Here is a 26,772-nt window from a genome sequence, read left to right on the forward strand (position 1 = left end):
TTTTGTTTCGCTTACTAATCAAAGCATTTGACTCTCACTGTGGCATTTCAAGGAGTGAGAAAAATCACACTTTAATACAATCCTAGAAGAAAAAAAAAAAAAAAAAACTAAAAAAAAACTAAAATTCACTGAAAACTCTATTTATTCACACGGACTTATCTTTCAGCAAGGGTGAGTGGGGAACAAAATCAACCAGGAAAAACTTTTACACGGATTTTTATATCTGCTTTTTTTTTTTTCAGATGCTCATAGACTTAAAATTAAAAGCTCATTATTATTATTTGTACAATTTTCTTGTACGCGCTTCATCTGAAACTACTTGTTGTCTCTGTCTCACACACACGGTACTTGACAAAAGACATTTAGCCCTTTCAAAGAAAGAACACAAGAGTTAACATAAACCAAAAGTTTGTTTGTTTCCAAACCTAATCCTAACCTGATTTTATATTCATATTCTTTACCGTTTTTACATAGCCTTCAAATTTTAACTAAACTACCTTGGCCAAACATGTAATCCTATATTTTTATCTGTATCATGTTTTAAGGCATGGGAATACTCAGGACTGATGGGTGAATCTCTGCCGACACTCAGGACTGAGGCGTGAGTCTCCGCCGACGCTCAGGACTGAGGCGTGAGTCTCCGCCGACGCTCAGGACTGAGGCGTGAGTCTCCGCCGACGCTCAGGACTGAGGCGTGAGTCTCCGCCGACGCTCAGGACTGAGGCGTGAGTCTCCGCCGACGCTCAGGACTGAGGCGTGAGTCTCCGCCGACGCTCAGGACTGAGGCGCGAGTCTCCGCCGACGCTCAGGACTGAGGCGCGAGTCTCCGCCGACGCTCAGGACTGAGGCGTGAGTCTCCGCCGACGCTCAGGACTTAGGCGTGAGTCTCCGCCGACGCTCAGGACTGAGCCGTGAGTCTCCGCCGACGCTCAGGACTGAGGCGTGAGTCTCCGCCGACGCTCAGGACTGAGGCGTGAGTCTCCGCCGACGCTCAGGACAGATTAGGCAGTCTCCATTGATACTTAGGATGGAATAGGGAGTCTCCATCGATACTCAGGATTGACGTAGTATTGAAATCTTCTGGGTACACATCCTTTACAAATAGTACTTCTTTTTTTTTTTACAATCAACTATACAAAACTATTTTCAAAATATACCAAAATGATAATTATTTCTAGTGAATAAAAGTTAGCATAGATAGGGCTTGTTCATTTGCTGCATACGTTTCAACAATTTTCTTTTATTCAAATTTAACATTCATTTTAGAATTACAAAAAAAAAAAAAAAAATGTCCAAACTGACCATCTTTCATGCAATCCACTTATTTTGGAATCGTCGTCAACTTTTCCTCGGAATAGTGTGCGTTTATCGTTCCCAACATAGCGCCAGGGTTGGATGTAACTCAGCCAGGTTTCCAAGAGCTAAAAAACGAAAATATAGAAAAATCATGTATTAAATGTACAGAAATATAATGGCTTAAATCTATAATTATTTGCAGGTCACACACTGTTTGGTCAGTGATTTCATTTTAATGATAAAGACAATTGTTTATTAAATTATAAAACTTTAATGGATCAGATCAAATATAATTTTCCTATTTTTGTTCTGTTTCTTATAAACCTATTTAGAACCATGTTCGTCTGTCACATGTAAGTTATAGATAACATTTTGGTATCAGAATCGGAACATTGAATAGATACGACTTATGTTCAAACATATCTACATATCAAAAATGGAAATGATATTGAGAAACAAAGTCGATTTGAAATACGATAAATGATCAAGTAGAAAAATACATACAAGTAAAATTTATCAAATTATAGAGTTTTATTTTATGTTTTAATGTGGAAGAGTTGTGTGACCAATTCAATATGACAAATAAGGCAGATAACCCTTGTATTAAATTAAGGGTTTGCCATCTTTAAACCCAATATTTGGGAATGTAATTGTGGCCAATACTTTATTTAATATACTTGTAGCATATAATCTAAAATATCATTTTTCATAATTTTAGGAATTCACACTAATTATTCCATGACACATAAGTACGTAATAATGTTTTCACCTGAAATGTGTCAATTTAAAAAATCACTAATGTAAAAAAGCATTACTTCTTTTTACATTTATAAAAGACATGGTATTTGGAGAAACAGGTAAATTTAATGGGACAGTGAATTTTTATAGAGGAAAACTTCCTTTTAATTAAAATTTCAAATACATTACTTGACAAAGTAAAATATTAGGTTGAAAAACACATTCATTATAAACAGTTCGTACTTAAAGAAATACAAATATGCAAAAGAAAAAAGAAAAACTCACCAATCTAAAAGATGAATCTAATGGCCACCAGTCAAATGCATGACGTAAGAATGTGTAGAGACGTTTCTGGATAATTCCCAGCACTGTGTTTCTGAAAGGAATAAAAAAGGACAAAGATAATGTAACTTTTTTAACAATTCTGAAAATATAATCATTTTACTTAGTAAAAAAAACTTAATATCTTGAGTTTTCAATTCTGTGCTCGTTTTATAGCCTGGGTTAAGTTTTTCAAAATTAGACAAGATCAGTCAGATGAAGTTTTCGCAAAACAAAATCTATATATCTATAAAAGTGAAGTTGTATGTATGTGTGTGTGTGTCTATGCGTGTACATTTCCCAACCAAACTACTCTGTCAATTTTCAGTCAACAGACTCGAGATTTGACATACAGAGTATTGAGATTTGGGAAAATCTTTTTAATCGATTTTTGGCCAGAAATTTGGCTGTTAAGGAGTCAAAGTTCAACGATTTGACCTGTGAAAACTCTACCAAACCTCTTCCGTCAATTTTAGGTCTAAACATTTGAAATTTTACATAAAGGGTATTCAGACATGCAGCAAGCTTTTAAATCAGTTTTTAGGTGAAAATTTGGCTGCCAAGAGGTCAAAGTTGAAAGAATTGACCTTTGCAGACTCCACCAAACTCCTTCTAAAGACTTGAAATTTTAGATGTAGGTTACCTGGACATGAGTCAAACATTTTAATATATACATATGCACATAAAGTTATGAGCAGTACACAGGGCCCAAGTAAAGCTGGGCTGAACTGCTAGTTAATAAATAAGAACTTATATTAATCATTTATTTTCTTAAAGAATGTAAGTTTGTTTCTCAGTACATATCAAAATAAAATGTACTTATAACTTATGTTTGGCTCTTGTTTCTTCAGACTGTTTCCAAGACGCAAGATGGTTGTTCAGTTTATCCACAGTTTTAATTTTCTTATTTTAAATATAAAAACTACTTGATAAAGTCACATGTTTTTTCTGTTATAAATACATACATCAGAGTTTTCTTCATTTGTGTTTTTTCAGTGAGGTCGAGAGAATTCTTGACAAGTGTCATAAAAAATACATACATACATAGAGACAACTTACTTTTTGAATTGGTCGAGAGGCGTCAATGTTTGTTGGTAATAAGGAGAAATGACTATTGGGGCAGATGCACTATTGACAAAATAATGCAAATGTTTCACAAGCAAACGGATCATCCGGATATGATTGATGGTGGGAACATAGATCTCCTGCAAAGAAAAACTCATTACATTTTACTAATAAAGTCAGCCATCAAATAATTGTTAAAAAAGAATACATCTACAATACAATGATAATGGAAGAACATTAAAACAGTTGCGAGGCATACTAAATTCATTTTATCCTTACCTTTCATATAGTGAAAATGCTTATGTATATATTTGCATAAAACTTATTCATGCATACTTGACAAAAATAAATATTAATAATGATGAAAACTTCTTGAATAAATTTCTGTGCATATATAGTTATGAAAAATAAAATTACAGTCAAATTTAAGGATATTTTAAGTAGAATGTCTCCCTCAAATAAATGTGGCATTGAGATATATTTAGGTTTACTTCATGACTGCATTAGGAAAAAATATTGGAAAATTTCTGATAAACAACCTTAAATCATTGCCATTTAATGAATTTTCCAATAAGTGGGTCCATAATTTTTGTTTTTTTTGGGTTTTTTTTTTTTTTCCAAAATTGGTACCACTTATCAAGGCCTGGAGAACACTCAGGATAAGGGTTAATGAGTGTTACTTATATCTTATAATCTTAGATCAGTATAATGATCTCACCATTTCTCCAGTGACTTTAGCAACGGATTTGATCTACATGTTCCATTTCAGATCAGGAGTAAAGGTTAGGCCCCAGAAGCTTGTCAAAACATGGAACCTCCCCAAGATGAGAGCCATTCATTTCAATTGATGCTAGATGAGGATCAGAGCATTGATAATGTAAAGATAGAAGCTTGGTTTTAAATGCATTAAAATTAACCAGCCAGTTCTTTCCCCATTGTACCAGATGCTCAAGATCAGAATAGAAGTGTTTACTTCTTATGTTGTGGTCAAATTCTTTTGGATGCTATCATTATTAGTATAAAAAAAAAAGTATTGGAATTGTTCTATCACCAAGTTTAAATGCTTCCAAATTTCTCAAAAACGACAAAGGGTCAGGAATGAAATAATCTTTTTTCAACCATTAATAAAATGTTAAAATGACTAAATTGTTTACAAAACACGATATGCATTCTGAGAGATTCAATTTCGTTAATTATTTTTTAAAATAGAATATTAAAATTTTTTATTTTACATTATTGATTTTTTATTTCAGTAAATATTTGATTAAAAGTAAATAAAAAATAATTCATTATGTTATTATCAAAGTTATGTAGATACGAGAAATACAGACACACATTAAGTATTCTCATAATTTAATAAATAATTAATATAAAGATGAGACCCAATAAAGCATCTGATGTCTATTTAAAAAATCAGGGGAGATAACTTTTAAGAAAAGAATTCCCTGGATTTGTTTAAGAATTTTGTTTTAGTGAAAAGATGCAGATCAATTGTTCTTTAACAACGTTCCTGAATGTTTAAATTTTTACAAATTATTTTCCATATATTTCCATGACGAACTCTTTTTTAAGGCCCAGTTTAAAAGACAGTTCAATCAAGAAAGACTATGAAAGACGAACGTCAAACCTGATACGGGAGCTTTTGATAATTTGGCAATAAACTAACATGGAAATCGACTAAGGGAAATAACTCTTATTCTTTGTTTAGTTACCAGGTCTGTACACTGTTGCAACACAAGTTGAATATTAAAACTAAAAAAACTAATAACAAAACAGACAATAGCTACAGCAAAATGAAAACCTATACAAAGACAACAAAGGAAAATTTTTATGACTTGTAATGCTAACATAGATCATAGAAAAAAAATAATTTGTGATTATGATGAATTACACTTAATTAAAAAAACAAAAATACAGAAAAATGTTTATGATGCACCTACTCATTACAGAGCGAAGGTGTCATATTCCAAAAATCATAAATTGATCAAGTAGTTTTTTTTATAAAGAAAATCGTTTTTTTTTTCGATTTTTAGTGATTTTAAGAGTAAGTTGTATTCAATACAAGGCTGGTTTTGCAGAAACAAAGAAAAGAAACAAAAATCCGCCTCAGCATATTTTTTAAGAGCAAATGAAATGCATTTATTTGTGGTTTTTCTATCAACGCATTTCATTATTTTTCCGAAGTCTCTTCGCACATACATGTACTTTAAAAAATAATGTCTTTCCATGACCTCAAGCTGGCCATAGCTAGCTATTTTTTGCCTTCGACTTTAAACATCCATCTTCCCCCGCAAGCACTTTGCTTCTCTTTTTGATCACATGCTGCCCTTTTTTTCCTTTTCTTGTAATGCAAGCTCACGCACACTTGCTAATTTGCTTTAATGGCTGCTGCTGCTAATATTTTCACTAGCCATCCATTCTTCAGCTGCTACTTTCACACATGCTTATATGCACAGTGTTACAATTTGACTGTTTGGGATATGATTGATTGCTAGGTATTTATTTGCTTCTCCACATAAGCAAAATATGACACAAGGTCAGTTTTTATGTGAAGTAGAGGGGGAGGGGAAAGGGGAATGGCCTATAGGGTTGCCCCCTACATGGACCACTAATCAATTGCCACAAGGGCAATGGTATCAAAGTGCAGCATCTGCCGGAACAGATATTACACTTTGAGATATTAAATCCTTTATTCATGTTAAAAATACATTGAAAATGAACAAAAAACTTAGGCACATAGCCAACTCAAAAGGGGGGATTGTGGGTGTCGTTAGTCATCCTTGTCACTCCAGAACCAAACAAAATCAAAAGTTTCTCCCAGCTACTATCTTTCACCATAGTACCACATTCACCCTTTCATACTGCGGGACATCCTACTTAACTCCCAATTTTTTTAAAACATTTTTTATTGACGTGTAAAAACACTTTGATCTCGGCCAAAAGGCCGAGGTGAAATAAGTAAAGCACAAGTTATCTCCTCTATGAAGACAGATATGAACAAAATATATTTGGATGGCCAAAGCTACTGAAATTGTCGAGAAGTTTTGTTACCTTAGTGATACCATTATGGCACAGGTGCTAGCGTGATTTCAAAAATCAAAAGTGCGTAGAATAAGTTCATGAAAACTTCTGCCATTAGTGATCAGCAGAACGTTACCATGTCAACCAAGCGAAGTGATGATCACTGCGATGATATGAAAGTGAAACTTAGTAGTAAGAGTTGCATGAAGAGAAAAATGGCAATGATACAATGAATGCATATTGTTAGACTTAAAGAATGGCAGCTTAATTTTTCAAAGGAAGATTACATCCACAAAGTATAAAGAAATCTGTGCAGACGACTGCGATGGTATGACCGTTAAAAGAATGGATGAGACTCTTGGATTAATAGACATAGAACAGTTGAGGTAACAGGTTCAGTTCATAGTGGAAGGACAAGAAAAATATGGAAGGAAGTGATAAAATGAACCTGAGGGAAAGAGGAATAAGTAAAGACCTGGCCAGAGATAGGTTAGTTTGGGAATTGTTTTAAAGCTGTCAAATGCATGTTAACATGGACATAACACAAACATCAAACAGAATATGATAAATAATGATGATTACTACTTCTTCATTTAATGCCGAAATGTACAGGAAACGATTTATTGAACACAAGTTGCATGGATACAAATGATTTGAGAATGAGACTTAAAGAATGGATTAGTTTTTCTCGGCTCAGAGGAAGATTACATCTGAACAGTATAGGGAAACATGATTAGAATAGACTACGTTTCTGCATTTTATAAAGAACTTCAACCAGGACAGAGATTCACCAGTCAAAATCTGACAACAGTATTAAATACATAGTCTGATAATAAATTTGGAGAGATAGAAGAGACCCTGATATGAGAAAGTGTTTAGAGGGATAGAGAGAACTTACTTTACAAAAAAAAACAAAAACAAATTAGAGGACAATGGATTAAATATATGAACTCCAAGAAAGATTTGATGAGAAAGAAAGACCAGAAGGTTTGAGTTGATTACTCCTAGAAAGCAGAGCCATCCATGAGAATCTCAGGATCAAAAGATACAACATAAGTTTTAATGAAATCTAATTTTAAAAATCTGATTTAAATACAAGTATATAAAAAAAACAAACGAAAATAGTGACTCAAATAAAAATGTAAAAAGACTCCCAAGCAATGCTAGATGCATTATAATAATGTGTGATGGTCACAAAATGTTTTATCTTAACTGCAAAACGAGTTTCTAATTAAAGCTCATGGTTTTATAGAGTGACTTACCTCACTGTGATGGACAACACCAGGGGGATTGGCATTCTGGGAATTCTGATTAAGCCAAAAATCAGAAAAAACCTGGAAAACAAAACAATGAAGATTAGGAATACATTTTCTGAAAAAAGTCACAAATTTAGATTTAAATCTAATATATAAAATTATGTTGGTCAGATTTTATGTTAGATCTATAAAACATTTACGCAGACAAACTGATTCCAATTAGCCCATTTTCATCTATTATTGTTGACCCATCTTTTTCGCAATAAACTAACACATGTTAAAAGTACATGATTTAGTCTGCTAATATGGCGGTATAAATGTAAAAAAAAAAAAAAATTGACTACGAGGTTAATTCTAAGTTCTTAAATATTTGCAAATAAGAATTCAGGTGTGGGGGGGGCTGGATTTGATGTCTATTTTATTTTATTTTAGTGAGGAGAGGGTTTGGTTTGAAGAGAAAAAACTAATTTTTTCAAGAAAATATTTCGACTAGATTTAAATTATTTTTACATAGCTGCCATCTATAAAAAAGGGATATAACTCTGTAGTCATCCATACAAGGGGTACTTCCTTTTGAGTAGAATAAAAAAAATATTTTTAAAATGTTATTTTTTGGTCAAATATTATTTTTAAAATATAATCTAAGGAAAGTAACTCTGCGAGATGAATAAAGAATTACTTCCCTTGCATTTGAATATAATTTCAATCGGGATAAAAAATTTCTTTGAATTAAATACAAGCAACTTGTATAATAAGGAAACTAATTCTAATTATTTCCTCTTCATGCGCACTGAAGCTGGTGACTATCTTGAAATTCATTTGGTTTGTTTTTCTTGTGTACTCTGATTTATGTTTGTATGTTGCTTTAGTCAATGCATCGGACTCACTTTTCACTAAATTTGCTGAAAAATAGCCAAGTAATTTATGTGCAATCTTGCTAACAAACAAACGAACAACTGTTGACAGAAACATAGCCTCCTTGAATCAAGGTAAATATGAACAAGTTTGTTGAGGTTAAAAAAAACAGAAATATTAAATTTACCTGAATAAGTGTTTCTGAACGCCAAGTCTCAGTTCCAGAATGATCCATCACTGAGGGTGATTGAAAATGTTGTTTTTGTGCCATTATGACGCTGGGTTTGAGAAGACGTAATCCACTAGAAACATATTTGGATGTACTAGAACTGCCACTTGGTGAAGGAGCAGATCTGTAATTAAATCAAATAAGTAAAATTGAATAATTACCTCCGCCAAAGCAAAGATTATGCTTTTAACAGAGTTTATCACTGTGTTTTTTGGAGCACAGCCAAGTATTCATATTGGTTAATCAATTGTAACTAAACTTGGTCTAACTTAGAACTGATTTAATTTGAGAGTGTCTAAGATTAAGGTTACTCATGAGAAATGCAACACTTTTGACGATAACTTTATGTAAAAAGATGAAAACAACAACTAATAAAGATGAGAATAATAGTCCGAAATAAAAATAAATAAACTTCAGTTCTGTTCAATACAGAGACACACTAATTGGCCCATATTGTAGCCAATCAATTTAAGACATTGCTGAGATGAGGAATTATTATGTACATTATTTAAACTAGCATGCATATATGATATATGATCGGCGGGAGTTACATCCTTCCCAAAAAAAGGTCATTTCTGGGAGGATCATATAACAGAAAATATACCACACCCCATTAAGAACTGAGTATGAACAGATAGTACATTAGTCTGAAATAGTATAGTAAACTGAATTGAGAATTAAAAGATAGTAATAGCATAGTTCTAGCTTCAGATACATTGAATTGATATTTTTGTTAAAAATAAAAAGTTATATTATTTGTTCATGACAAAACTTTTTTTTTAAGTAGAGTGCATTTACAAATTTCATTTTTAGCAGATTTTCGCAACCAAGAGTAAGAGTTTTATGCATTTACACAACTTAAATTAAACTCTAAATTGATATTTTTATTGAAAATAATAAAAAAAACAAGTTATATTATTCATTCACGACAAAGTAAGATTTTTATGTAGTGTATATATTTACAAAACAAAATAAATAAATAAATAAAAAAACATAACAATCGAAAATTTAGGACAGTGGCATGAAAGACACTCAGAAAATACCTGGTCATCTTTCATGCAAGAGGTAGTGAATTCAGTGGAAGACGCTGGCTTAACCGATGCAGGGTGAATGCTGCCCCAAGACAAGATAAGACTCAAGACTTAAAATATATAAACACACTCTACATAAAGTGATTTGTCATGAATAAATACTCAACTCGTTTTTCTTATTATTTTCAATAAAAATATCAATCCAAAGTTTAATCAAAGTTGTGAAAATATACAACACTTTTATTGTTTACAAAGGCAGTGTGTGTGAAGGTCAAGGTCTGTATTCCCTACTTTTCCTAATTTTTCTATTTAAAAATTTTTTGTAAAAAAATTAATTAATTAAAAGTTTAAAAAATGACTTGGGCCTTTTATGGCAATCTCAGTTGAATCCATTTGATAAGATTAGCAATTCTTTGAGAATATAACAAGATAGTTATTGGAATGCTAACTAGTTAATAAATTTCTTACTTGTGAGGACCTTATATATTTAAAATGTCATGCAAGACATAATTAAATGCATTAAGTTAGCTCTGTGTATGTTTCTACATTCCTATGTGTAGGATTCACTGTCATCTAATTCATGAATTTTGCAGCACAGTTGTTTGACATAAAGAATGATAATGTGGGCTGTATTTAGTTTAATTTAGTTTTATGCAAACAGCTCTTTGTGAAAATTCACATAACTCCAATTTTTTAACATTTAACAACATTATAAAAATCAACTAATAAATATTCCCAAAACTTTGGTTTGAGTAACTTAAAATGCTTTTAGAGAGCATAATACAGGCACAATTTTGAGTTTGAAAATTCAAATATTTGAGATACGTATTAACTTGAATCCATGGTCATTAAACACCAATCAATTTGAAATATTTTCTAGAATCTAATTATGTAATGGATTTTGATAAAAATTGGAATAAGGATTCTAAAAATAATATTTGGTAGCAATACAGGAACGATAAAATTGTCGGCCTAGAAAAGACAACATTCAATTTCCATTTGATGAAAACCAATTTTCTTTTTACTTGCAGACCATCTAATTGGCCAGTTGTGTACAAATCCTAAGAGCAACAGAACTCTTCTATCATGTCTGAAAGTGACACAATATTCAACAAGCAAGATCGAAAATGTGTTCTGCTGTACAATTCATTCTCTCTACTGGCCCAAGTTAGGACAACAGGACTATTGCTAGCAACCTCAAAATACAAATCCAGATGGTTCAATGGTTGAGAGCAAAGCTCAAAGTTTCCAGCCATGGTTATGGTTTATGGTGTGGTTTCAAGTGAGGGCCACATCATGCCACTGCACATCTTTAAATTCAGCTTGAAACTCAACACCAAAGTGTACCTGGATGTGCTGAAGAGTGTAGTGATCCCCTGGTGCAATCAGGTGGCCACTGGCAGACCCTGGGTGTGGCAGCAGGACTTAGCACCGGCATACAAGTCCAAAGATACCCAGGCTTGACTTCAGAAGGATTGTTACAACTTTTTATCTTTCTCTCACTAGCCCTCCCCTCCTTCTCCAATCTGAACCCACTAAACTACTTCGTTGTGTCATTTTTTTTTTTTTTTTTTTTTTACACAGGCATCACTACACTATCAAGGCCAAGAGGCCACTCGAGGATAAGGGTTAAAGAGTGTACAGTAGAAATTGGACAATATAGTAATCATTAGTAATGGAAATTTGGTAAATTTGATAACTTATATGGAACGGCTCATCAGGAACTTATTTACATTAGACTTGAACACAACCATATTGTAGTCAGCCGGAAAGCAGGAAAACAATTCCACAGGCATGCAGTTCTAAGAAAGAAGCTTTGTTCATGGAATTTACGTTTAGGTTTAGGCACAGAGTGGGGGGAATTATTGATAGTGTTTTCAGCTAGACGAGTGTTTCTTGTGAAAGTTTGGCGAGTGGGGACCACAGACTGAAGCTCAGTCGAACACTTTCCATGAAAATAACGATACATCAGAGACAAACTCGCAACATCTCTTCTGTGAGATAGAGGTTGCAGGGAAGAGAAAAGGACATCTCCTACGAGGCTACGAAGTCCATTTTGAACTATCAAGGCAGAACAAGTCCTTTCTAGCAGCTCCTGTCCAGATGTGACAACAGTATTCCATCCTTGGACGTACCTGGCTCTTATATAGATAGAGAATTGCATCAGCAGTGAGATATCTACTGGATCAATAGAAAGATCCCACCATTTTTCCAGCGGCTTTGGCAACAGATTTGATGTACGTGTTCCATTTAAGATCAGGAGTAACGGTCAAGCCCAGAAGCTTGTCAAAACTTGAGGCCCCCTCAAGACGAGAGCCATTCATTTCAATTGATGCCAGATGTGGATTAGAATGTTGATGATGTAAAGAGAGAAGCTTGGTTTTACATGCATTAAAAGTAACCAGTCACTCCTTTCCCCCATTGTACCACGTGCTCAAGATCAGAGGAGAGAGAATTGGAGAGAACTTGGTCATTTACTGTCTTAGATGTGCTACCATAAATGGTAGTGTCATCAGCATAAATGTCTACAAATGATGTAAGGATGTGATTTGGAAGATTATTAATGTAGATCAGGAAAAGAGTTGGGCCCAGGATGGACCCCTGAGAGACTCCAGCATTAATACTGTGAGCTTCTGATTTTTGCCCCTCGACTATTACTCTTATGAACCTATCAGAAAGAAATGATTTAATAATTGAGAAGACATTTCCAGCTATACCATAGCTAGAGATCTTGTGAAGTAAACCTTTATGCCATACCCTATCAAAGGCCTTAGATATGTCAAGAGCAATTGCCCTAGAAAGGTTGCCTCTGTCGAGAGATTTGCTAATCCTATGAGATATAACTGTAAGCACATCTGCTGTAGATCTAGCAGAATGGAAACCATATTGAGTGTCACTAAGAAGGTTATTTTTGTTGAGATGGTTGATTACTTCTGTATTTAACACAGATTCCAGCAACTTATGACGCACAGGAGACTTATTTGCCTGTACTGAGAGGGGGATGAGTGATCACTTGAATTCTTAAATACAAGGTATACTGATGAGATTTTCCAGGGTGATGGGAAGCTATTCTCCTTAAGACAATGGTTAAACAGTTTTGTAAGTATGGGTGCTAGTTCTGGTTGAAGTTTTTTGAGTACTATAATTGGAATACCGTCAGGGTCAGTTGCTTTACTGGAATCAAGGTTTTTGATTAGCTTGGCAACATCACGTACAGATATATGTATATCACATAGCATGTTTTCTGATACAGGAGGAAATATTGGGAGTTGGCGGCCTTCGTCGCAAAGAGTAGAATTAGCTGCAAAGTTCTTGGCAAAGAGTTTGGCTTTGTCTGATGCTGACAAGATTACCTCAGGTCCATTAATGATAGTTGAGATAGAGCACACGCTTCTGTTCAAGATTCTATTTGCTATTTGCCAAAACTGATGGGAACCAAGCCGCTGCTCAGCTACTTTGGACTTGAAGGATTGAGCATACAACTCTCTTGCATTCTTTATTACTTTCTTACAATGGTTTCTGGCAGTCCTGAAAACGGCTTTAGTTTCCATACATCTATTACGTTGGAAGCAGTGGAAAACGTGATTTCTGTGCGCAATGGCAGCAGCACATTCTGGAGAGAACCATGGCTGGCTGTTAGGTTTTTGCTGGAACATTTTCGAAGGTATGAAACGGTCTATACCTACAATTAACCATTCCGTCAGGTCTGATACTATAGAGACCACATCCTTTTTAAACATGGAACGCAGAGGTAGATCCGATATAAATGTACAGAAGCTATCCCAGTCAGCCTTAGTGTATCAATATACTGTATGATGGAAAGGTACATCTGGAGACTTATTACATTTAATTTTTATCTTAATTGATACAACAGAGTGGTCGGAAGATCCAAGAGGAGACAGAAACGAAACTGAACATAGTTCAGGGCAAGTTATATGAAAAAGATCTAGTAGACTCGCATACTGGCTGTCATTGTCGGGCACACAGGTGGGTTCGTCAACAATCTGAGTGAGGTCATAAGCAATGGAGAAATCATGACAGAATCTTGCCTCATCATCGGTCTTGTTTGAGTGGGTCAACCATTCGACGTTCTGAACATTGAAGTCTCCACATACGTGAATGTTAGCTGAAGGATAAACAGATAGGACTTGGTCAATTTTCTCAGATATGCTTTTAAAGATAGTAACTCCGCTGTTGTGGGGGCGATAGAGAGTAAATATAAATGCAGTAGTGTGATCTAATGCAACCCGGAAGCACATATAGGGTAAGTTAGGATCTTCTCTGGAGATGTCCCTACCACATGGAAAGCCATCTTTAATATAGGCACACATTCCATGCCCATGGCGATCTTGGAGGTCAGATTTAGAAGTTAAGTTAGAATATCCTTTAATTGCAAAATCAACCATGTGTCACATCTTGTTATCGTGGAATATCAGGTAAATCTCAAGTCTTTCTCTACTCCATCATTATTCCCATGGAACATTCTTGACTGAGCTCTGATCTCTGGTTCCCATATGCAAGACATTCAAAGCAAGAACTTGTCTTCTACCACTGTTGCAAAGTATGTTTTTTCTTTCTTTCTGGAATTTCCATGAAGAGATTCTTTCCATGATTTTTTTATCTGAGGAACATATTAGGACAGAACTGTATTCCTGCATACTATACTGTGCGTATCTTCAAATCCAATGTTATTTATTCAATTCATTTTCAATCCTCTCATAATATTCATCATCATTTAAGCTATCCATTTCATGCTTTTAGCCTTGATAAGTGGTGACTCATTAGTAAAAAATTATTTTTTTATTTAAATTTTTATTAGATTTTTAAATTAAAAAATATGGTGGTTGTCCAGAATTCCCTTTACATTAAAAAACAAAAATACAGAAAAATCTTTATGATGTACATACCTGTAACAGAACAAAAAGATTAAATTTAAAAAATCATATAAATTGATTAAGTAATGTTATTTTTTATAAAGAAAATAATTTTCAAACAATTTAAAGCGATTAATGGGAAATCATAGTCATTACAAGGCTAATCTTGCAAGTTGTTGAGTTATCTCTATTTCTTCAAGATAGCAACACAAGATAGTTGCTCTCCACTTTTTCAGAAATTTTGATTTTCTTAGTGAAAAATAAAACTACTTAATCAATTTACATGAATTTTGGAATATGATATTTTTGTTTCATTATATGTATATACATCATACAGATTTCTTTTTTTGTGTTTTTTTAATATGGAGAGAATTCTGAACAAGAACCATAAACTTTAAAAAAGATTTTTTTTTTTTTAAGTTAAAGAAATAAAATTATGGATAAAATGAATGGGCTTTATTATGAAAATCTATATCAGCAAAATATTCATTGAATTTAATGGGATTAACATTCCTTTGAGAATATAACATTTTAAAAACTTCTTATATAAACAGTGCCATAGTTTGGGCTACAGACAACAGCTCCATTATAAACAAATAAATGATGCTTCAAAGTTTGCATAAGTTTCACACCCTCTTGGGATAAAAAAGTTAAATCCACAAATATATATATATATATATTTTACTGAAAGATAAATAAAATGAAATAAAAATAAGGACTTACATTTTGCTCTGCGGTTGAACAACCATACTTCGAACAGGAGAGGGTAAAGGTGGCAATGGGGGCAGCTGCTGCTCAAGAGGTAAGAGATAATCTAAGTAATCCTCAACTAAGGTTGGATATAAGTAATCGTCAAAATTACCCCAAAATGGAGGGTTCTGTCTGAACTTACGACTGACCAGCATATACGCAAAGTGAAACAGATAAAGCTCAAAAGGATCTACAGCATCAGTTAAGGAGAAACATTAGTAATAAGAAAGAAAAGAATTTAAAACACCATAAAGCCATTCAAAATGCAACAGACAGAAGAGAACTTAAATGCCTACTAGACACTATCCTTGCGTGTCTAAGGAATATCTGTATTGGGGGTTTGTCAAGACAACTGGCATAAAGATACTTTTCTCTACAAGAAAACCCTGATTAAATATTGAAAATCAAATAGTATTCACGGCTCAAAGAAGATCTCATCAATATTGTTAACAAACACTGGCTTTTACAAGGAATCGTACACCTTCTTCAAGTGATGTTATTTCAAGTAATAGCACGAAGATGGATACTCCACCAGACTAGATGAATCCTTGTCCTGGAATCCATAAAGACCAAGAAACCAGAAGAAAGGTATATTATATTTAAATGATCAATTGGAGAGAGGAAAATTATTTTTCAACTTCTTTACTAACTCAGTGTTTGAGAGGTAATATTCGAACATCTATGTATCTCATATAGAGACCAAGCGTTAGCTTGATCTCTATATGAGGAAGAATGCCTCAATGATTTCTGAGAACTTTGATTGAAGTAAAATGAAACAACAGAAAGCAACAATTAAACTTCATTAATGATAATATTAAAGAAATTGTGTGCAGTGTACGACAGCTCATCAGATGCGCAAGTACAGTAACATGGTAATGTACAATTGTCAGGGAAATAAACAGTATGATAAACATGATATACAATATCACATGCAGTGAAATACGAGGGTTTTAAGGAAAATCTGCAACTTGCCCAACATTTCGTGATCAAAACCAAGTACATCACAAGCAGAGTCAACATCCCACACTCGATCAAATAGTTAACTTTTATGGCAGTTGACAGTCTAAATTTTACATTAAGTATCTGTATGCATTTCACAGAAATATTTGACGAGAACATATCCCACATACACTCACCGAGTAGACTCCAAGTTGGTCCAGTACTGCTCATTGGACATTCACAGCAAATCTCCATATTTGAAGGCCTTTCCCTTATCTTCCACATCATGTTCAATTAGTTGTTTTATTTTACAGCAAATCAGGTTATTTAATGCTGAATCCAATCATTTTGCTAAAATTCTTTATCACTTCAAATATTTATTTATAGCAGTTGGTTTGGTTTGTTTGTTTGTTTTATTTTTATGGCATATCAACTCTTTTCTGGTTATTTAATGCTCAATCCCAAAATTTTGGTAGAAGTTTTTATACTTCCAGTTATTTATATCATACAATATTTATTCTTGGTGTTTCGGTTGGTTCTTTTACCTAGAGGACCAGTGGATGGGAGATAGTCACTCCATGCCAGTAATGAAACGTTGAAAAATTTTTTTTAATTCATGAAAGCAGCAGCAGAAGAAAGAAAGAGTCTTTTTTTGTTTTTAAATCCTTGAACAAAATCCAAAAACACAGCAGAAACAATATAGTTTTCTTTTATTGTTCAACAGGATGTTTAATCGAAATTGGAATCTATAAATATAAAAGTGAAAATATATGTATGTATGTATGTACGCTTTTCCTCGATGTCCACAAAAGGCTTCTTTCAGAGAAGCGCGCGCTCGCTCGCTTCACAACTTCTTAAAACTTTTTATATCATCTATAAATTGTAATATCTCACAGTTAACCACGGAGCTCGCCTGTCTATTTAATTTTATTGACTTTCAAACATTAATTATTCCACATTTCCCGCATCGGCACGCGTTACATTCGGTTTTCGGCATAAAAAAAGCTAAACTCGGACTCAATCACAGGCCCAGAGCCAGTGGTCTCTAGAGAGCTAAGTAACGTTTGGTCAATGTCGACTTCGTCATATCAGACGATAGCTTTCATTTGGAGATGAGGGAGCAGGTTTTTAAAAACAAACAAACCGATTTATTGACCTCATTAAAAACTGTCCCACACAAAATGCTAACTGCTGAATAGCTATCGCCGTCACGTCAATCAAAAACATGCACCTGTTGTTTTTTTTTTCACACTTTACTATTTTCCAACTGCGCGTTGTCAAGGCTTCGGTTTTTTTTTTTCACAGGCACCTGTTTTTTTTCACACACACCTACAAACACTCGGGCAACGCGGGGTACCCCTTGCTAGTCTATATATATATAAAAGGCAAAATGTGTGTGATCATTTTATGTATGTCTCGCAAAGGCTTTTTTCGCCGACGCTTCCGGGAGGGCTACTATCGCTTAGAACTGTTTATATACCCCCTAGATAATAATATCTAGGATTTGGGAACGCGAGGGTCGCCTCTAGATTTATTTACGTCGATTTTTACAAAATCATTGCAATTTCAGCCCGTCTTGTGTTCGTTCAGCTTTTTCGTATAAAAAGCAAAACTAATTCAAAGCTAAGGAACTGTTCTCGGCAATCGTGCAGGGAAAAGTCCAGAAGCAATCAGCTTTGTTCAATGTGAGGCCAAACTCCTTATATCAGACAATTGCTATTCAATCTGGACAATGGGGAGCTGGTTTCCCCCCTCCCCAACATCTTGGGGAAAAAGCAAGTCAAAGTTGGGTAAACAAACCAAAACGCTGCCCCGCAGCAAAAGTTAACTCTGCTGCTTCTATTTGACCTCATTAATGAGGTCAAATAGAAGCAGCAGAGTTAACTTTTATTGTGGACACATGTCAATTCTGTTTTTAATATGTCTATATATATAAAAGTGAAAATGTATGTATATATGTCTCACAAAAACTTTTGACACGGGTCACGGATTTTCATGAGATCGGTATCATTTTAAACTTCTAACCTTCGCCCGACAAATATCAAAAAATTGGCCAAAAACATTAATTCCTTCACCCTAAAGGGAGGGGTCAGCAAAAACCGTCCTCTCATGACAAGTTCGCTTCTATGCATGCGTCATACGACATCGGAACATGATTTACTTTAAATATTAAAAAAACAGACAATTTCATCGACGTCATCTTAGCTCAGTTGCTTAGAGCGTGGCCTCATTATCTAAAGGTTTTGGGTTCGAATCGTGGTGTGAGATGTCTTTTTTTTTTTCGATTTTTTAAATTTTAATATTGAAACAGGGTTATTTAAGCCATTTTCCACATGTTTTTTTGTTTTTTTTTAATTTTTCAGATTTTTTAATGAAGTTTTAACGTTCTTTTTTTGTTTTTCCCATTTTTACATTTAACATCGTTCATTTGAACGATGTTAAATGGTAAAAATGGGAAAAAAAAAAAAAGAAAATGCGAAACAGAAAAACGTTAAAGGGTCATAATAGGGGTCAAAGTTAAAAAAAATTGACCACTTGTTTTTTGTTTTTTGCTCAACATACACCTCCAAACACCCGGGCAACACCGGGCTGAAATGCAAGTATTAACATAAAATGACAAATAGTTTTTTTGTTTGTTATTAAATGACTTATAAACTTAAAAGTTATGCATCATAATAACAAATTTAGGTAAAAATCACAACAGCAGAAATGGCACAAGTGGATAAATAGGAAAAATTGGCACAAGAGAAAAAATATAAATGAAAATATTGAAATAAGTTTATCAAATCATTATTTTCAATCAATTAATCAATTATGATAGAAAGATTACAGAAAGAAATACTTTGAAATAATGATTCATGTTATGCAAGTATAGATTTATTTTTGTGAAAATATATGTACACATTACACAAATTTTACGGTGATCAGAAAATTAAAACACAATGCTATAACTAAATATATAGAAATTTGAAAAGAATCAGAATCGGCAATTGTATTGGAATCTAGGAAAATATTAGAATCATCCCATCACTAATCACAATGTATTTCTTTTTAAACAAACGAACCTCATGCTTACAACCATTAGTTTTATCTTGATAGTCTTTATTTCTATTTTAGATTAAGCAATTATTTTCACTTCAAGAAATTGAACAAACTCTCATGTCTACAACTAGTCAATCTTCTACAATGGAATTGTTACTAGTTAGCAATCTCATGTAACCTTGCTAAAGATCGCCATGCATTAGCCGTCATGATTTAGGATCAGGCCAGGGAAAAAGTTGGCTCAACCTGGCCCAGGTGAACACCATTGCAACATTAACAACAGCTGCTCCTGATGTTATATACTGAATTACTTCCCTTAGTGTTACACACTATTTTATAGATATATTGAAACAGAGAAAAGAAGTATTAGTATGGTTACCAATTAGTATAACTCACATTTACACTAACAAAATGTAAAAAAAAAAAAAAAAAAAAAAAAAAAAAACACTGAAGGATATTAAGTGATACATATGGACGTCCAGAAGCTTGGAGCTGTAGCTTGTTGGCATAAAATGCTGGAGTGTTTCCTTCTTCAATCAACTGCTGTGTTGGTGCCTACAATAAAGAAATAAACAAATACATCACTGCATAATCCAATTAGGAGTATTACATCATATGAGATCAGAAATATTGAACTATGATGATTTTACTAAAAGTACTACCTTGGCATCCAACCTATCAAATATATTTTTTTCTCTTTCTCTCATTGTTTAACAATCCAGACTACTTTACTTTTTTTTCTTTAAACTTTTGTTTGCCTAAAACATGGAATATTGCAACTGAAGCATAGAGGCTATTGTGATAGGGCCAGATTTATGGAGGGTAACCTGAGCGAGAAATTATGTAGCAAGATATTTGTTGACATTACATTTAAATCTCTGCATGTTGGCACAGTTGGGAAAACATGGAGTAAGGATGTACGTAAATTTATTACAAATCAGACAAGTCAGGGTATTTACAAGGAGCGTTCTAACAGTAATGGCTCCTATTTTTTATTTGGCCCTAATGGATCAAAAAAGATTGCAAATTGCATTGTTATGATAACTGACCTTATGTATTCATGATCTCTCTATAGCAGATATTGACGGTGTGATACTTTAAGAAAGCAACTCTGTCATTGATGTGTGTCAGAAGCAGAGATGCGTCATTGCATTCATCTTTGCAAAAGAAGTTGAATCGATCAACATTCACATAGCCGATGCAGTCGATCTCAGAAGTTGAAAGATGGATTCATCGATTTCCAAGTGGCGACAGAGATGTAAGCAACAAAAAATGTTTCAGACACCAAGGCAGAGCCATCATCTCATTATTGTCAAAACTGCATGGAGAACAGTGGTGACTATGTAGAAAAAATACATTCTGGAACACAAAAGGTTGTTTATTTACGGTACCACTCCTGTCTTCATAGCTCTTCAACTTTTTGTTTTAGTTAAAAAATAGGATGCATCACTTGAAATTATCCTCATACATTGAAAAGATACAAATGCAGAAAGTTCCTTCACGCATTTCCTATAGAAGTATTAGTGTTTCGAATGCAAGTTAAGATGTGACAGCAATACTCCATATATGAGCGAATAGTAGCTATACATAAGTAGAATAGTAGCTGGAGTGAAATGTTTTCTAGCCCAACAAAGTTAGATATTACTTATATACTTTTTTTTTATCTTCTGTGTTGTCACCATACATTGTCTTCTATAAAGATCTAGTGTGCCTCAGCCGGACAATAGGGAAATGCTGCTACTGACCTATAAGAAGGTTAATGTGTTCTGCAACATTGCTGCCCTCTTCTGGACAAATTCCCATCTACTGCATTATAACTCATGCACTAAAAGCCAGGGTAGAATTTGGGACTCTTAGGATTTGAGATCCTTTCCTTAAACAATTTTTCTTAATGGAAATCACTCTAGACAAGGCACAAAGCCACTTAATGTAAGGAATAAAATACTACTTCAAGGTCAAAAACTAAAACTAGCCAATAATAAGTATCAAATAGATAGGTTCTGACCCAGAAAACAGCTATTCTTCCCCCTTTGTCTGAAACATCACTCACAAAATGTGAGGACTAAAAGGACAAAGTAAAAAAAGCAAAAATAATAAGGATGTCAAGTAAACCAACGGTCAACTTTCTACTTTCCTTCAAAATTTTTTTTTCAATTGTAAATGCAACAGTTTGATTTTTGACTATGGAATTGTGACTGGCTAAAAAACTCATAAGATTTTGCTGAGCAAGAGTATGATCCACGATGTAGTACACACCAAGTTTAATTTCAACTGACTGCAGTGAATGCTGCTACAATTAAAAATTTGCAAAGTTAATGAGACATTATATGGATATTAGTGCAAGCATCTATCAAAGACATCACATTTAAAACAATTTGGGGATTTAAACACATCAAGGTGTTAACGGTAATGAATTTGAAAGTGAATAGCTGACAAAAGAACATGTTTTGTATTATTCATCGTAGATACCAGGGAAAATACTTTCTAAGGACTGAAGCAAACTCAGAAACATCTTACGATAAATATATGTCAAGGCGATAAATTAAAGTGCTGAGTAGGGAAATGATCAGCCTACTACAGATGTTTTAAGTAAATAACTAATGTATTTTGTCATTCAGAAGTGGGTATTTGATATTGGAAGTGGGTATTTTCGCAAACAGTTGCTTGACTTGATATTGGATCAAGTCAAGCAACAGCTTGTAAAAAATGTGCTAGTTGTGTTTTTGGTGTACTAGTTGTGTTCCTTCCTTATATGCAACTTATTGATATTTGACGTACAAATTCAACAAGATTCTTGTCAGATTTTATCCCCAATAATGCTTATTTAAGTTCACAAGGTTTTTTTGTTGCAGTGTCTTTTTGTTTTTTTTATTATCGTTCTGGTGTTTTCTGAAGAAAAAAAAAAAAAAAAAATTCCTTGTGGGTTTTCACTGCCACTTACAAGTTGCTGTGGTACCATTTTCAATTTTGTTAAACTAATGAAGAGCTCTATCTTACTATGTATGAAATTAGTCTCAATTGTTTTTTTGTTTTTTTTTTAACTAAATTTATTATCACATATTAATAAGGAAACAAAAAGCCAAAGAGACATCAAAGAATCTACTCACAGGGAGACATCGCAATGGGAATTCATATGTGAGATAAGGGTCTGCTTGAAGCCGGTAAACAAGTCTCAACAAAGGTCCTGTTGGTGAAAGAAAGGCTTGCCCATATTCATATTCATTTGGTGTAGTTTTTTCATTTATGTATTCCAAATCCCAGCCAGGCTCATTACCAAACCCAAACATGCTTTCCAAGATTGTTGGAAATAAGGTTTGAGCTTCCTAGAAATAACAAAAACATCAAGAACATGAAAAAATAATAAAATGAAATAAAATGATAAAATGGCGACAAAAGAAAATAAAAACAAAAAAATGAAAACGATGAAATAAAAAAAAATGAATAAGATGACAAAAAAGAAAATGAAAAACAAATTGATAAATTAAACAAAAAGAAATTGAAAAAGAAAATAAAGAAAATGTAACATAAAAAAGAAAATGCAAAAATGGAGGAAAGATGAAAAAAATGAAATAAGACAATGTAAAAAAAAAAAGGAGGGAAAAAGACAATGTAAAAAAAAAAAGGAGGGAAAAAGACAATGTAAAAAAAAAAGGAGGGAAAAAGACAATGTAAAAAAAAAAGGAGGGAAAAAGACAATGTAAAAAAAAAAAGGAGGGAAAAAGACAATGTAAAAAAAAAAGGAGGGAAAAAGACAATGTAAAAAAAAAAAGGAGGGAAAAAGACAATGTAAAAAAAAAAAGGAGGGAAAAAGACAATGTAAAAAAAAAAAGGAGGGAAAAAGACAATGTAAAAAAAAAAAGGAGGGAAAAAGACAATGTAAAAAAAAGGAGGGAAAAAGACAATGTAAAAAAAAGGAGGGAAAAAGACAATGTAAAAAAAAGGAGGGAAAAAGACAATGTAAAAAAAGGAGGGAAAAAGACAATGTAAAAAAAAGGAGGGAAAAAGACAATGTAAAAAAAAGGAGGGAAAAAGACAATGTAAAAAAAAGGAGGGAAAAAGACAATGTAAAAAAAAGGAGGGAAAAAGACAATGTAAAAAAAAGGAGGGAAAAAGACAATGTAAAAAAAAGGAGGGAAAAAGACAATGTAAAAAAAAGGAGGGAAAAAGACAATGTAAAAAAAAGGAGGGAAAAAGACAATGTAAAAAAAAGGAGGGAAAAAGACAATGTAAAAAAAAGGAGGGAAAAAGACAATGTAAAAAAAAGGAGTGAAAAAGACAATGTAAAAAAAAGGAGGGAAAAAGACAATGTGAAAAAAAGGAGGGAAAAAGACAATGTAAAAAAAAGGAGGGAAAAAGACAATGTAAAAAAAAGGAGGGAAAAAGACAATGTAAAAAAAAGGAGGGAAAAAGACAATGTAAAAAAAGGAGGGAAAAAGACAATGTAAAAAAAAGGAGGGAAAAAGACAATGTAAAAAAAAAGGAGGGAAAAAGAAAATGTAAAAAAAAGGAGGGAAAAAGAAAATGTAAAAAAAAGGAGGGAAAAAGAAAATGTAAAAAAAAGGAGGGAAAAAGAAAATGTAAAACAAAGGAGGGAAAAAGAAAATGTAAAAAAAAGGAGGGAAAAAGACAATGTAAAAAAAGGAGGGAAAAAGACAATGTAAAAAAAAGGAGGGAAAAAAGACAATGTAAAAAAAGGAGGGAAAAAAGACAATGTAAAAAAAAGGAGGGAAAAAAGACAATGTAAAAAAAAGGAGGGAAAAAAGACAATGTAAAAAAAAGGAGGGAAAAAGACAATGTAAAAAAAGGAGGGAAAAAGACAATGTAAAAAAAGGAGGGAAAAAGACAATGTAAAAAAAAGGAGGGAAAAGGAAAATATAAAAAAAGGAGGGAAAAGGAAAATATAAAAAAAGGAGGGAAAAGGAAAATGTAAAAAAAGGAGGGAAAAAGAAAATGTAAAAAAAAGGAGGGAAAAAGAAAATGTAAAAAAAAGGAGGGAAAAAGAAAATGTAAAAAAAAAGGAGGGAAAAAGAAAATGTAAAAAAAAAAGACGGAAAAAGAAAATGTAAAAAAAAGGACGGAAAAAGAAAATGTAAAAAAAAGGACGGAAAAAGAAAATGTAAAAAAAAGGACGGAAAAAGAAAATGTAAAAAAAAAGGACGGAAAAAGAAAATGTAAAAAAAAGGACAGAAAAAGAAAATGTAAAAAAAAAGGACGGAAAAAGAAAATGTAAAAAAAGGAGGGAATAAGAAAATGTAAAAAAAAAGAGGGAATAAGAAAATGTAAAAAAAAGGAGGGAAAAAGAAAATGTAAAAAAAAGGAGGGAAAAAGAAAATGTAAAAAAAGGAGGGAAAAAGAAAATGTAAAAAAAGGAGGGAAAAAGAAAATGTAAAAAAATGATGGAAAACAAAATGTAAGAAAATGAGGGAAAACAAAATGTAAGAAAATGAGGGAAAACAAAATGTAAGAAAATGAGGGAAAACAAAATGTAAGAAAATGAGGGAAAACAAAATGTAAGAAAATGAGGGAAAACAAAATGTAAGAAAATGAGGGAAAACAAAATGTAAGAAAATGAGGGAAAACAAAATGTAAGAAAATGAGGGAAAACAAAATGTAAGAAAATGAGGGAAAACAAAATGTAAGAAAATGAGGGAAAACAAAATGTAAGAAAATGAGGGGAAATGAAAATGTAAGAAAATGAGGGAAAAAGGAAATGTTAAAAATGATAGGAAAAGAAAATGTAAAAAAAAGGAGGGAAAAAGAAAATGTAAAAAAATGAGGGAAAAGGGAAAAAATGGGAAAAAAGAAAATAAAAGAGAAAATTAAAAAAAAAACAAATGGACAAAAAATAAAATTGACAAAAAAGTAACAGAAGAAAAAAAGTAACAGAAGAAAAAAGTAACAAGAAAAAAAGTAACAGAAGAAAAAAGTAACAGAAGAAAAAAAGTAACAGAAGAAAAAAAGTAACAGAAGAAAAAAAGTAACAGAAGAAAAAAAGTAACAGAAGAAAAAAAGTAACAGAAGAAAAAAAGTAACAGAAGAAAAAAAGTAACAGAAGAAAAAAAGTAACAGAAGAAAAAAAGTAACAGAAGAAAAAAAGTAACAGAAGAAAAAAAGTAACAGAAGAAAAAAAGTAACAGAAGAAAAAAAGTAACAGAAGAAAAAAAGTAACAGAAAAAAGGAAATTGAGTAAAAAAGTGAGAATAAAAAGGAAACTCAGAGTAAAAAAGAAATTGAGAGTAAAAAAGAAATTGAGAGTAAAAAAGAAATTGAGAGTAAAAAAGAAATTGAGAGTAAAAAAGAAATTGAGAGTAAAAAAGAAATTGAGAGTAAAAAAGAAATTGAGAGTAAAAAAGAAATTGAGAGTAAAAAAGAAATTGAGAGTAAAAAAGAAATTGAGAGTAAAAAAGAAATTGAGAGTAAAAAAGAAATTGAGAGTAAAAAAGAAATTGAGAGTAAAAAAGAAACTGAGAGTAAAAAAGAAACTGAGAGTAAAAAAGAAACTGAGAGTAAAAAAGAAATTGAGAGTAAAAAAGAAATTGAGAGTAAAAAAGAAACTGAGAGTAAAAAAGAAACTGAGAGTAAAAAAGAAACTGAGAGTAAAAAAGAAACTGAGAGTAAAAAAGAAATTGAGAGTAAAAAAGAAATTGAGAGTAAAAAAGAAACTGAGAGTAAAAAAGAAACTGAGAGTAAAAAAGAAACTGAGAGTAAAAAAGAAACTGAGAGTAAAAAAGAAATTGAGAGTAAAAAAGAAATTGAGAGTAAAAAAGAAACTGAGAGTAAAAAAGAAATTGAGAGTAAAAAAGAAACTGAGAGTAAAAAAGAAACTGAGAGTAAAACAGAAATTGAGAGTAAAAAAGAAATTGAGAGTAAAAAAGAAACTGAGAGTAAAAAAGAAATTGAGAGTAAAAAAGAAATTGAGAGTAAAAAAGAAACTGAGAGTAAAAAAGAAATTGAGAGTAAAAAAGAAACTGAGAGTAAAAAAGAAACTGAGAGTAAAAAAGAAACTGAGAGTAAAAAAGAAACTGAGAGTAAAAAAGAAATTGAGAGTAAAAAAGAAATTGAGAGTAAAAAAGAAACTGAGAGTAAAAAAGAAACTGAGAGTAAAACAGAAATTGAGAGTAAAAAAGAAATTGAGAGTAAAAAAGAAATTGAGAGTAAAAAAGAAATTGAGAGTAAAAAAGAAACTGAGAGTAAAAAAGAAACTGAGAGTAAAAAAGAAATTGAGAGTAAAAAAGAAACTGAGAGTAAAAAAGAAATTGAGAGTAAAAAAGAAACTGAGAGTAAAAAAGAAACTGAGAGTAAAACAGAAATTGAGAGTAAAAAAGAAATTGAGAGTAAAAAAGAAACTGAGAGTA

At 32.6% G+C, this 26,772-nt stretch overlaps 1 protein-coding gene across 1 annotated transcript in view; it reads right to left on the reverse strand.

Annotated features, from left to right (window-relative positions):
- Positions 1-26,772, reverse strand: part of LOC145268390 (sphingomyelin phosphodiesterase 4-like) — a 56,319-nt gene that overhangs the window by 23,250 nt on the left and 6,297 nt on the right. The window contains exons 3-10 of the mRNA XM_080123959.1: positions 22,525-22,740; positions 19,874-19,972; positions 15,410-15,624; positions 8,740-8,905; positions 7,704-7,775; positions 3,415-3,560; positions 2,320-2,410; positions 1,303-1,421 (exon numbers count right to left, since the gene is read on the reverse strand). Of these exons, the coding sequence (XP_079980085.1) occupies positions 1,303-1,421; positions 2,320-2,410; positions 3,415-3,560; positions 7,704-7,775; positions 8,740-8,905; positions 15,410-15,624; positions 19,874-19,972; positions 22,525-22,740 (1,124 nt within the window). The remainder of the gene's footprint in view (positions 1-1,302; positions 1,422-2,319; positions 2,411-3,414; positions 3,561-7,703; positions 7,776-8,739; positions 8,906-15,409; positions 15,625-19,873; positions 19,973-22,524; positions 22,741-26,772) is intronic.

This window comes from Euprymna scolopes, chromosome 1, assembly GCF_053919585.1.
Source record: "Euprymna scolopes isolate OS-2025 chromosome 1, ASM5391958v1, whole genome shotgun sequence".
NCBI classification, from domain to species: Eukaryota; Metazoa; Mollusca; class Cephalopoda; order Sepiida; family Sepiolidae; genus Euprymna; species Euprymna scolopes.